Source organism: Scyliorhinus torazame, chromosome 17, assembly GCF_047496885.1.
Source record: "Scyliorhinus torazame isolate Kashiwa2021f chromosome 17, sScyTor2.1, whole genome shotgun sequence".
Lineage (NCBI taxonomy): Eukaryota > Metazoa > Chordata > Chondrichthyes > Carcharhiniformes > Scyliorhinidae > Scyliorhinus > Scyliorhinus torazame.
In genome coordinates, this window is record NC_092723.1 from 122,266,137 (window position 1) to 122,279,335 (window position 13,199).

General features: G+C 46.7%; 2 protein-coding genes across 3 annotated transcripts in view; one reads left to right on the forward strand and one right to left on the reverse strand.

Moving 5' to 3' along the window:
• The window catches only part of LOC140394118 (uncharacterized), a 36,818-nt gene extending 24,685 nt beyond the window's left edge, over nucleotides 1-12,133 (reverse strand). The window contains exon 1 of the mRNA XM_072480988.1: nucleotides 11,925-12,133. The gene's annotated coding sequence lies outside the window, so the exon portion shown is untranslated. The remainder of the gene's footprint in view (nucleotides 1-11,924) is intronic.
• chlsn (cholesin) overlaps nucleotides 1-13,199 on the forward strand; it is a 540,096-nt gene that overhangs the window by 217,949 nt on the left and 308,948 nt on the right. The window contains exon 1 of one of the 2 annotated variants that reach the window (XM_072480992.1): nucleotides 11,633-11,776. The exons of the other annotated variant lie outside the window; for it this stretch is intronic. Within the exon in view, the coding sequence (XP_072337093.1) occupies nucleotides 11,744-11,776 (33 nt within the window). The 5' untranslated portion in view covers nucleotides 11,633-11,743. Of the gene's footprint in view, nucleotides 1-11,632; nucleotides 11,777-13,199 lie in introns of those variants that run through there. 2 annotated transcript variants of the gene reach the window in all.

The following is a 13,199-nucleotide window of genomic DNA, read 5'->3' on the forward strand; positions in this document are numbered from 1 at the left end:
ATGGATCTCATTCTGAACTGAGTCACCCTGTTTAGGAGAAGTTCCTCTTCAACGGGAAATGGAATGTTTGCCTCACCCCCATTTCCTGGATGTGTGACCTCAGCCCGAAGCCCCAACAATGGTCACACCCAGATGTTTTTTAAGAGATCTACTGTAATTCAAACGGAGTCGACAAATCTTAATTTAGTGTTTAAAAATCTGGGTGGAGCAAACTGAAGTTTATTGCCTTGAAATTCCATTCTCTAGTTTCTAGATTTTTAGGGAAGCGTGTTGTAATTTTTCTCACATTCATTTGCAAAACGGGCAAGTTGGAATTTTACTGCCTTTTTTATAACATACTAAATAACCTGGATTCATTTGGAACCCTCTCTCATTCTTAGCACTGACCTTTGTCACACCTCAGTATGACAAGAGTTCGGAGGTCAGCCCGCATTGCAGAAGAAAGTGGCAGGTATCATACTGGTTGTGGTGAAGGGTTTTCAATGTTTCACCAGTGTCCAACAATGGCCCACTTTCCCCATTGTTCTGTCCCACTCTTCCACCCCCACTCACCCCCTACCTACCCTCCTCCCCTCTTCAGTTCCCCCCCCCCCCACCCCAATGTCCTCTCATTGATCCTTGACATGCTTCGTCTTCCTTGCTCTACTGCTACATCTAGGTGTGCACCCAGCATGCATATCTGAGGTGGAGGCAGTCAGCTGCTTACCTCGCCCCTTGGTCTTTGATGCTCCTCTGGGGGGTCTGGAGTCGGAGGGCCCCAGCGCATTTGTCGGCGGCACGTGCACAGCCGTGCCACCCTGTTACTTGTGCTGACTGTGAGACACGGCGTTGTGAGAGGGGTATAACTCGGGGGAGCTGGTGGTCACCATCCCCACTCCATGGGACGGGTCCGGGTTGGCACCAAGTGCCCCCTCCTCCTGGTTGGTGCCCATAGGGCCCTGGGGTTCACTCCAGGACAGAGGGGCAGCTGGTTCGAGACCCGACTGCCCCTGTGTCATCTGGCTCTGCCAGCCCTGATGGCACCCCAATGTCTGCACTATGATGTTGACACCTTTGGAGATGCTCCTCAGTGACTGGGCCTTGCGCTGCAGTGTCTCGGCAAAGCCCACCTGCAACTTGAACAGTTCCGCAGTGCCTCGGCCAATCACATCTGAGACCAGGACATGTCCTGCAGGACCTCATCAAGGTCAGCCTGGTACTGGGTCATGTCCCCCAGTGAGTTGGACATTCTGTCGAGGCCCTCAGCCATGGCCGTCACCAACTATGCCACACCTTGGACACCTCCGCTAATGCTGCGGACGTTGTGCACCAGGCTCTCCATTGCGGTCGCCACCCCAGCAGTGTTGGCCTCAGTGCCACGCATTGCTGGTGCCATCTCCTGTGGCCGTAGCCTTTGTGACTCCTCCAATCGGCTATGGGTCTGCTAGAGTATCGCTGACATTTCCAGCTGAATGTCCCAGCCGCTCCCTAATGTCTCCACCAGCTCCGGGATAGCATGTCCCACAGGCTCACTATCTGGCTGGGAACCTGCTGGGTCCTGGGATCCAGCAGACCTCCGACTGCTGTTCGTGTCTCCAAACTTTGTAGCCATAGCTGCGAGCTGAGTGGGGTAGGCTGTGTAAGTATTGTTTAAGTGCTGATCGACTTTGTTAGGGGTGGGGTTGGTGAGCCTTCATTTGCAGCATGAAGCCAGTGGGGCCTCGTCAAGTGGACCAATTAATGTTGTATTGTGTTGCTGGCCGAGCTCCGGGGATCTCACGGCAGTTCCCGCTCGCTACCACACTTTGAAATCTTCTGGAGAATCGTGCCCATAAAATCCTTTAATGTCCCATTCTTCTCATTATAAAAGAGAGCATTCCATTAATCTGCTTAATTACTTGCTATACCTGAATACTCACTTTTTGTGACTCAATAGTACTTGACATTTTGTTCTCCAGAACTTGCCGCATCCTTAGCCAAGCTGTTCCAGAACAGCTACGACACTGCCATCTACCCAGCAATGTGGAAAATTGTGTAGACACGTCCTGTATGCAGAAAGCAGGACAAATCCAACACGGCCAATTACCAGCCCATCAGTCTACTCTCGCTCATCAGTAAAGTGATGGAAGGAGTCATCAACTGAGCTATCAAGCGGTACTTCTTGCAATAACCGGTTCACAGATGCTTAGTTTGAGCTGCCAGGATCACTCGGCTCTTGGTTACAGCCTTGGTTTAAAAATGGACAAAAGAGGGCGGCACGTTGTTGCAGTGGTTGGCACTGCTGCCTCGCGACACCGAGGACCTGAGTTCGATTCCAGCCCCAGGTCACTGACCGTGTGGCGTTTGCACATTCTCCCTGTGTCTGCGTGGGCCTCATCCCTATAACCCAAAGATGTGCAGGGTAGGTGAATTGGCCACGCTAAATTGCCCCTTAAATGGACAAACATAATTGGGTACTCTAAATTTATAAAAAGAAAAGAAATGGCCAAAAGAACTGAACTCCCGACGTGAGGTGACAGTGACTGCGCTTGACATCAAGGCACATTTGACCAAATGTGGCATCAAGGAGCCCTAGTAAAACTGGAGTTAGTGAGAGCTGGTTGGACTCACACCTAGAACAAAGGAAGATGATTGTGGTTGTTGGAGGTTAGTCATCTCAGCACCAGGACATTGGTGCAGGAGTGTTCCTGAAGATAGTGTCCCAGGTGCAACAATCCTCAGCTGCTACATCAATGACCTTTCTTGCATCATAAGGTCAGAAGGGGGGATGTTCGCTGTTGCATAATGTTCAGCACCATTCATGAGTCCTCAGATACTGGAGCAGTCCAGGTCCAAATACAACAAGACCTGGACAATATCCAGGCTTCGGCTGACAAGTGCAAGTAACACTCGCTGGGCATTCACCATCTCCAACAAGAGAAAATGTAACCATCATCCCATGACATTCAGTGGCATAACCCTCACTAAATCCCCTATTAGCAACATCCTAGAGGTTACCATTGACCAGAGACTCAACTGGACTAGCCATATAAATGCTGTGGCAGCAAGAGTAGGTCAGAGGCTAGGAATCCTGTGGCGAGAAACAGACCTCCTGACTCCTCAAAGCCTGTTCACAATCTACAAGGCCCAATTCAGGAGTGTGATGGAACATTCTCCAGTTGCCTGAGGCTCAACACCATCCCCTACAAAGCAGCCCACTTGATAGGCATCCCTTTCACAAACATTCATTCCCTCCCCCACCGACGCACAGTAGCAGCCGTGTACAAGATATACTGGGGGAACTCACCAAAGTTCCTTAGGCAGCATTCTCCAAACCCATGATCGCTGCCATACAGAAGGACAAGGGCAACACATGAACTGCAGTGACAAAAACAAAAATCAGCTCACCACCGTCTTCTCGAGAGGAATTTGCTGTGGGGAAAGAATGCTGGCTCAGCCACCGAAGCCCACATCTCTTGAATGTATTTTTAAAAAATGCACTAGAACATCTAGATCCCTCTGCACCCTGGAACTGCAGCCGTTCCTCATTTCAGGAATACTCTGCCTTGTTGTTCTTCTGCCAACATGAACAATTCACATTTCTTCAGAAACCCCCTATTATGTCACAACATAAACCAAACTGACTCTAATTGCCACCAAGAAGAATTTTTAAAAATTATCTTTTCAATGACTGAAATCTTGCCCTAATTATTTCCTTTCACCCAGGAAAGTTAAACCAGGAATTTTTAATTCTCCGCATTCCCCCAGCTGAAGCCAAGTTCTTCCCCAGACCATGACATGACTTTGCAATCTAATTACAGCCTCTCATTGCCAAACGTTATTTATAACGTTTTGCTTATTTTTGTGCGAACACTCCATACCTGACCCGCCCACGTTGCTCAAAACTTTTTCTCTTCTATTTGATCTGATTCTTTCCTTCATTATCCTTCCGCCTCTACTTTGAACTCTCTGTAATCTACAGTAAGTCAGTTGTTCACTACTCCTTGCAGTTTATTCTTAATGTTTTTCCTCTTCATCTGAGATATTTAAAAAAATAAATTTAGAATGCCCAATTCATTTTTTCCAATTAAGGGTCAATTTTAGCGTGGCCAATCCACCTGCCCTGCACATCTTTGGGTTGTGGGGGCGGAACCCACGCAAACACGGGGAGAATGTGAAAAACTGCACATGGACAAGTGACCCAGAGCTGGGATTGAACCTGGGACCTCGGCGCCATGAGACAGCATGCTAACCACCGCGCCACCGTGCTGCCCCCTACCTGAGATATTTTTAACCTCTTCCCTCACCTGCTCCAGGATTTTGTCCACCCCCGTCTCGCCCAGTTCAGATCCTTCACTGAACTAAAAACAGAAAATGCTGGAACACCCGGCAGGCCAGGCAACATCTATGGAGGGAGAGGCAGTGTTAACAGATAGAATTTGGTTCTGTGAATGTCTTTTTCTTTAATTCTTTCATGGGATTTGGGTGTCGCTGGCTAGGCCAACGTGTATTGCCAATCCCTAGTTGTCCTTGAGAAGGTAGTGGTGTGCTGCCTTCTTGAACCGCTGCAGCCCACGTGGTGGAGGTACACTCACAGGTGGTTAGTAACATGAAACGTTAACTCTGTTTCTCTCTCCATGGATGCTGTCAGACCTGCCGGATAATTTTCAGCACCATCGCCCTTCACTTCAGATATCCGCCATCTGCTGTATTTTGCTATTTTAACAGGAAAGAGGAGGTCAGGTTAGCATGTTTCACCCGCTCCTGTTTTACACAGGTAAATGTGGATGGTGCTTTTTAGATTACCGTGGTGTTACCAACTCTGATTACATGTATCCCTGGAGGTTTCACCATGTGGTTTGCAGCCTCCGAATGCCCGCTCAGTCTTTATTCCCGATATTATAAAGTGTCCAAAGTAAATGGAAAAAGAAAATAGTTCTTTTTGATACAGCCCAATGACTTTTCTCCAGGACTGCTCTCAGCAGTGTCCAGAAGATTAATGTTCAATTCCTGAAGATTCCAGGGGAATCCCAGGGGGTTGGCAATCGTAGGCTGCAAGATGAACAAACACGGGGTTAAAAAGCGGGAAGTGGAGGAATTTTGTGCGGCAAATACGGCCAACAATGGACTTGCATATGTCCCAGTGCAATGGACATACCTTCTGTCTCGTGTGTCTGTTGATGGAGGTGGTAGATTCAGAACGGACACCCTCCAGGCAGAAATAAAAATAATGATTTATATTTGTACAGCACCTTTAATGTAATGAAACATCTAAAAGTACTTCATCGGAGCATTATACAACAAAGCTACATAATAGTAATAATAATTGCTTATTGTCACAAGTAGGCTTCAATGAAGTTACTGTGAAAAGCCCCTCGTCGCCACATTCCGGCGCCTGTTCGGGGAGGCCAATACAGGAATTGAACCCGCACTGCTGGCCCTGTTCTGCATTACAAGCCAGCTGTTTAGCCCACTGTGTTAAACCAGCCCAAAAGCTTGGTCAAAGACTTATGTTTTAAGGAACATCTTAAAGGAGGAAGGCAAGGCAGAGAGGTGTAGGGAGGGAATTGCAATGTTTGGGGTCAAGGCTGTTGAATGCAGGGCCAGGGCCACGAATGTGGAGTGATTATAATTGGGACTGCACACGAGGCCCAAATTAGAGGAGCACAGGTATTTTGGAGAATTGTGCAGTTTGGGGAGTTTGCAAAGATTGGCCGGGATGTTGGAGACAAGTCACACAGAAAGATATAGAGTTTTTACAGCACAGAAAGCTGCTCTTCTAAATAGTACCATAAGATCTTTTGCATCCACCTGAAATGGCTCAACTTGAAAGGCAATGCTTCAGTGCTGTTCTCCCTCAGTACTGCCCTGCAGTGTCACCTGGATTTTGTGCAAGTTTCCAGAGTGGTACTTGAACCCACAACATCTGACTGAAAGGTGAGGGTGCTACTCATTATGCCAGTACAAGAAGGTTGTTGATTTGGTGTTTTTTGTAAATAATTAAACGGGTTAATTGATGAATTGTCAATGGATTCTAAATTGTTTATATTACAAGAGGTAGATGACGGGGCTTGGAGTATCAATCCCAGAGCTTCAGCAGTGGAACTTCAAAACAACCTTTTTCTTTAAGGGGTTTCGAAGAATGACACCATAAACAATGGACTGGTATATGTTTATAGAGGGGAGCTTTTCTAGATTGAGGGAGCTGGAGGAGAAATTTGGATTGGCGAGGGGAAAGAAATTCAGGTACCTGCAGGTGCGGGACTTCCTACATGGGCAGGTTTCAACCTTCCCACTCCTACCACCAAGGGGGGTACAGGACAGGATAGTTTCCTGCGGGTGGGTGGGAGAAGGGAGGGTCTCTGACATTTACAAGGAACTCATAGGGTCAGAGGAGATGCAGACTGAGGAGCTGAAGCGCAAGTGGGAAGAGGAGTTGGGCGGAGAGATAGAGGATGGTCTCTGGGTGGACGTGTTGAGTAGAGTCAACGTGTGCCTGATACAGTTCAAGGTCGTTCGCCAGGCCCACATGACAGTGGCCCGGATGAGCAGATTCTTTGGGATAGAAGATAGGTGTGCAAAGTGTGCGAGAGGGTCAGCGAACCATGCCCACATGTTCTGGACATGTCCAAAGCTTAGGGGATTCTGGCAGGAGTTTGCAGATGTCATGTCCACGGTGTTGAAAACAAGGGTGGCACCGAGTCCAGAGGTGGCGATTTTCAGGGTGTCGGAAGATCCGGGAATCCAGGAGGAGAAAGAGGCAGATGTTCTGGCCTTTGCTTCCCTGGTAGCCCGGAGACGGCTATTATTAACTTGGATGGACTCAAAGCCCCCGAAGTCGGAGACCTGGCTATCGGACATGGCTAGCTTTCTCTGTTTGGAGAAAATCAAGTTCGTCTTGAGAGGGTCAATGTTAGAGTTCGCCCGGAGGTGGCAACCGTTCGTCGACTTCTTGCGGAAAATTAATCGTCAGCAGAAGGGGGAGGGTTAGTTTAGTTTAGAGTAGGGGATTAATAAAGGTGGAACCTGTAAGGAAGACGGCTTTTGCACTATGTTTATAGATTCATGTACATTGTTTATTTTGTTATTGTTGTCAAACCCAAAAATACCTCAATAAAATGTTTATTTAAAAAAAACAATGGGTTGGATTCTCCGCCGGCGGGATGCTCCATTTTGCCGGCAGCCCGGGGGGTTCCCGACGGCGTGTGGCAGCCCCACAATGTGAAACCCCATTGACCAGCCGGTGTAACAGAGCATCCCGCCGGCGGGACGAAACAGAAATGTGGGGCAGAGAATCCAGCCCAATGTCTTTATAAATCTGTCAAAGAATTGTGGAAATGGAGAAAGAGACTAGGAACAGTTGGCCCAAGTGGAGTGGAAGAGAGGGGTAACATTTCTTCCATTGATCTGTTTTCCCCTCACTATTGTTCCCCCTCCACCCACTCCACTTGGGCCAACTGTTCCTCGTTGCCCTTTACACACTGCTCACCTTTGTTCTGCCATTCACACACTCTAATCTCTTTATGTGTCACTATCAGCACCCTTATTAGCCTTAATCACCCCCAATTACATTCCTTTTGTCTTCTGCCCTCGACATCTTTGTCTATCTCCACCTATCTTTGGCCCCCTATCCAGTCACTACTCTGCGCCCCTCCCTACTACATATAAATCTGACCCCATTTCCAGTTCTCTCTAGCTTTGACGTTGAGTCATCCAGACTCAAAACGTTTTCTCTCCACAGATGCTGTCAGACCTGCTGAGATTGCCCAGCATTTTCTGTTTTTGTGTCAGATCCACAGTAATTTGCTCTTATACACTTCGTTTTTGGACTTGGGCATTAGCAATGATACAGGTATGATTAGAACACTAAGCTGATGGGCTCCATTAATTGTTTCTCTGTTTTGTTACAGGTATGTACAAGTGATATTTGATTTTGCATTCTTTGAAGAAGGCCTGTAAGTATTCCACAGTGCACATGAATCATTTCCAGTCACATCTTGAAATAAAAGTGTTTGTTTTACTTGTACCGGTTTAGCCTGATACCAAATGTTTTGAGATAAAATAGTGTTCTATTCCTTTCAGATGTAATATGATAGTTTACTATCTCATAATATTCATTAATTTAAGATTCAGGTTTACCAATTGGCTTTGATGTATGTTGATGTATTTCTCTCCCAACAAAACATTTGCTCTTGCTTTTTGATTTCTGTCTGCTTTTGCAAAGGGGCGAAGTTTAAGGATTCTATCTGGGTGCCTAATGCAAAATCTTTTTTAAAATAAATTTAGAGACTGTCATCTGAGGAGAGATTGACTAGGTTAGGATTGTTCTCGCTGGAGTTCAGAAGAATGAGAGGGGGAATCTCATAGAGATTTATAAAATTCTAACAGGACTAGACAGGGTAAATGCAGGGAAGGTGTTCCCGATGGTGGGTGTGTCCAGAACCAGGGGTCACAGTCTGAGGATTCAGGGTAAACCATATCGGACAGAGATGAGGAGACATTTCTTCACCCTAAGAGCGGTGAGCCTGTGGAATTCATTACCACAGGAAGTAGTTCATGCTAAAACATTGAATATAGTCAAGCGGCGGCTAGATGTAACATTTGGGGCAAATGGGATCAAAGGCTATGGGGAGAAAGCAGGATTACGCTATTGAGATGGATGATCAGCCATGATCGTGATGAATGGTGGAGCAGGCTCGAAGGGCCAAAAGGCCTCCTCTTGCTCCTATCTTCTATGTATCTATGTACTTAAGTACCCAGTTCTTTTTTTCCCAATTAAGGGGCAATGTAGCGTGGCCAATTCACCTACCCTGCACATCTTTGGTTTGTGGGGGTGAGACCTACGCAGACATGGGGAGAATGTGGAAACTCCACACGGACAGTGACCCGGGGCCGGAATCGAACCCGGGACCTCGGCGCCGTGAGGCAGCAGTGCTGACCACTGCACCACGATGCCACCTACCTAATTCAAAATCTATCTTCATGAAAGTTTCAATCAACATCCCTGGAATCTACAACCTCTTGAAAGAGCGACTGCCACCTTTTCCATTACCCTTTTGCATGGGCAAAGTGCTTCTTAAATATTTTTAAAAATAATCTTTATTGTCACAAGTAGGCTTACATTAACACGGCAATGAAGTTACTGTGAAAAGTCCCTAGTCGCCACATTCTGTCCCTTGTTCGGGTACACAGAGGGAGAATTCAGAATGTCCAAATTACCTAACAGCACATCTTTCGGGACTTGTGGGAAGAAACCGGAGCACCCGGAGGAAATCCACGCAGACACAGGAAGGACTTGCAGACTCCAGGCAGACAGTGACCGAAGCCGGGAATCGAATCTGGGACCCTGGAGCTGTGAAGTAACAGTGCTAATAATCACTGTGCGAATGTGCCACCCATTCATTCCCAATTCACTCCCAACGAATAAGTTCTCATTTTAAGAATACAAATCCACGTAATGAAGTGGGGCTTGCCACTGTTGGCACAGGCTTTCCTGTGTTGCATTTCTGGAACACCTCATGGTCTGACGCAGTAAAGTTATCCCCATTATGATTCCATCAACTCTCGAAGGAGTAAAATGGTCCAGTTGTGCTCAGAGATAAACCAAATGTCAGGTGCTAGAAACTCGAACATGGGGCCATTAAAATGACTCAGCAAGAACAATGTGTGCTACCTCAGATCAGTATTCCTAATGTCTGTGGTGTGTGGGCTACACATTACCAATGAACGCAAAGGATTGATTTCAAAATAGAAACAAGATTACTGCTGTGCTAAAAGAGTGGAATCCTTGGTGACGGCACCTTAACCATTAAGATTATATTGATTTAAATAATATAAATACTCAAAAAATCCAATGGGGCTTGTTTTTAAAATTCACAAATACAATTCAATTTCTAATACAAATTCATCAGTACAACATGAATAGAGAAGTGGAATTTGTAAGTAAGGAACTTATGCAAAGTCTTTAAAAAGACCTCAGCTAGAGTATTGTGCCCAATTTTGGGCAGCATACTTTAGAAAGGATGCGGAGGCCTTTGAGAGGCTGCAGAGGAGATTTACTGAAGAAGGCCAGGGTTTTGTGACCTTCGTGACTTGGAACTGGGATTGTTCTCCTTGCCGCATATTAGGTTAAAGGGAGATTTAAAGAGGTGCTCAGAATCATGAGGGGTTTTGATGGAGTAGATGGGGGAGAATCGACCGGCACCAGAGGTGGACTTAAAATGAAACACACCATGTCTAGGCACAGGGCCCTGACCAATGGGGGTGCCCCGTGTCGGCCGGTGTCTGTGGGCACAAATCAAAGCCTGATTACCACGCATTTTTAAAAATAATAATCTTTATTGTCGCAAGTAGGCTTACATGAACACTGCAATGAGGTTACTGTGAAAAGCCCCGAGTCGCCACATTCTGGCGTCTGTTCGAGTACACAGTGGGAAAATTCAGAATGTTCAAATTTCCGAACAAGCATTGTGTTTCGGGACTTGTGGGAGGAAACCGGAGCACCCGGAGGAAACCCACACAGATACGGGGAGAACGTGCAGTCTCTGCACAGACAGTGACCCAAGCTGGGAATCGAACCTGGGACCCTGGAGCTGTGAAGCAACTGTGCTACCCACTGTGTTATCGTGCCACCTTGGCTCAGCCTATCAGCAGACAGTGCAGACCGACAGCAGACTCTGATTGGTCGAGTCCCCTTAGAGCAGGAAAACAGGCTGGCTCGAACCTTGAGGTGCACGAGGAACGAGAGGCGACTAGGCGAGGAGGGAGAGAGGCAGAGTCAGAAGATCCTGTGTTTTACTTTTGTGGAAAAAAGTGCAACCAGCAGTTTTGTCCATCCAGGGCTGTGGGAAGGCCAGCCTGCAAAGGCAAGGCAAGACGCTGGGTGTAAGCCGTGAGCCAGTCGGACGCGATCAGCAGACGTCAAGCAGCGAGGGGAGGAGGCGAGAGGCGACTCGACCCAGCCAGGGCTGAGGAGGGCAGGCCAGCCTGCAATGGCGAGGCAAAGCACCAGGGCCGTGCAAAATCCACCGAGCTGGAGTCAGCCGGTCAGGATCAGCAGCCGTCGAGTAGCGAGGGGAACAGGTGAGGCAGGACTTGAATCCAGGGCTGAGAAGGGCAGGCCAGCCCGCAGCGACAAGGATAAAAGCAAATTACTGCGGATGCTGGAATCTAAACGAAAGAGAAAATGCTGGAAAGACACAATGGACTAAATGACCTACTTCTGCTGTATTTGTCGAGCAGTCATTTTGAAAAAGGCCTTGCACATGAAGGTAATCTGGATTGGACATCACTTTAACTTGTACTGCTGAAGTCCAATTTTAAAATACAAAAAAAATCAGTGATTTCAAACGCATTGCCATAAAAACAAGTCAAACTTAAATTCCAAATTAGGTTTGCACATAGAGTGCTGGGAACAGTAATTTGCCTGGATTAGCTCCAGAAACACTTGATAATTTACATGTTCCAGAAGAAGTATCGCTCCATGTGATGTTGCTGTAAACTGCTAGCCAGCACCCCTCCCCCCTCCACTGTGGAGTCAATAAATGTTAACGCACAGGAATGACCTCAGAGCCACTGAGTGAGTGTCTGTGTGAAACACAAGCATTCACACCAGTGATGCACAGCAGGAAGGCAGAATGGCCATTCGAGCAAATCTAAAATTAACTTAAGAGGTATTGTCGTGTCTTGCTTCTGCATTCAGAAAGAACATTTTGATTAAAACTTGGTTCAATTTCCAGAAGAAAATTACAGCATTTTCAGCTATCCTGTCCTGTTACTGGGCCTGATGTTCTGCAATGCGCTCAGCAGATATATTCTGGTATGTGATAGAATCAATTCCAGACCCTGCATTTTTAGTATTATGCAAACTTAAAATAGAACACAATTGCATAGATTGTCACCAGTTTGTTGCAGTACTTAATTTAATAGAGTATTTTACCAAATTTATATGATATGCTTTTACTCACCCCTTGATTCTGCTTTTGATTCTTCCTCACTAGCTGACATGTGAGGAAGTGACTGAGACTTCCTCTTTGAGGGCGTTGCTTGCTCAGTAGAACAGCCAGTATAACTGTTCTCTGAGCCATTTCAGTGCCAGGAGACTTGTTTATTCAGAAATGCGTTTCACCACCTTGGTTTTGAATGAATTTGATTGTGTTGTTTTCTTAAGAGCCACCAAGCCTGGCCCAGTCTGCTAGTTCCCCTGTGTTGTGCTTGCACACAGGCTCTGCTACGAGTGCAAGTCTTCAACACAGGGATGTTTTGCATTTCTTTGACAAGAGTTTTACGTATCTTCCGCAGCCCATTCGGAGTCACTTTTTTCTAACCTCGAGCCAGTCACTTCCTATTAAAAATTAAAAACCATGCAATTTGGTTGATGTTTTGGCTTTATCTGCTACCCAGTGACAAAAGTGCAGAATTATCTCATTCCTGAACTGAGTTTTGCCAAGGAGATGACAAGCATTCTGGGTTACCCTTCAAGAGGAAATCGAGCCTCAATTTAGAACAGACATTGCACCCATTCTATTGGTCAGTAACCAGCGAGATTGGGGGTAATTTGCCCCTTTCGTATTTGAGCATGATCTAATGGAGTGAAAAGAACACTTTGTAAAAACCTGCACGAGCTGTGCACAACTATGCTGTTGTCATTCCTAAGTGCATCTTGAATAAGCACAGAGGAAGGGTGGGTTGTTGTGGTGACTGTAGTGATGTTTGTATTTTATCCATACGTAACGTGTACTCAACGCTACCTGCTGGATTCTCCGTCGGCGGGATCCTCCGCTTCGCCGGCAGCGCACCCACGTCCGTGGGCTTGCCAACGCCGTGGGATGGCCATAACGGGAAACCTCCTTGGCCGGCTGCCGGAACGGAGGATCCTTCTGCTGACGGGGGCACGCCGGAAAACGGGGCTGGCGGGACGGAGAATCCCACCCTACAGCTTTCTTTTGCACCGTTAAAGTGAGGCCAATCTTTGTTCTTGATATTTAGCGTTGCTCTTTTTTCAAAACAGAAAACTCTTTGTTGCAACATCAGTAAGTCTCCCTTGAGCCTTCCAGTCCTTGAAAAGAGTTAAAGGAAGAGGGAGTGTCCACAACATGATTGATTCCAAGACCCAGTGTGTATCCAGATTGCAGATTTGGTGCACGGGAAAGAAAGATTCTGAGAGAGAAAGACTCCAAATTGGGTGAACATTTGGCACATTTGGTCCGAGGCAAAGTTTGAAACTTGGCAAACAATAACAA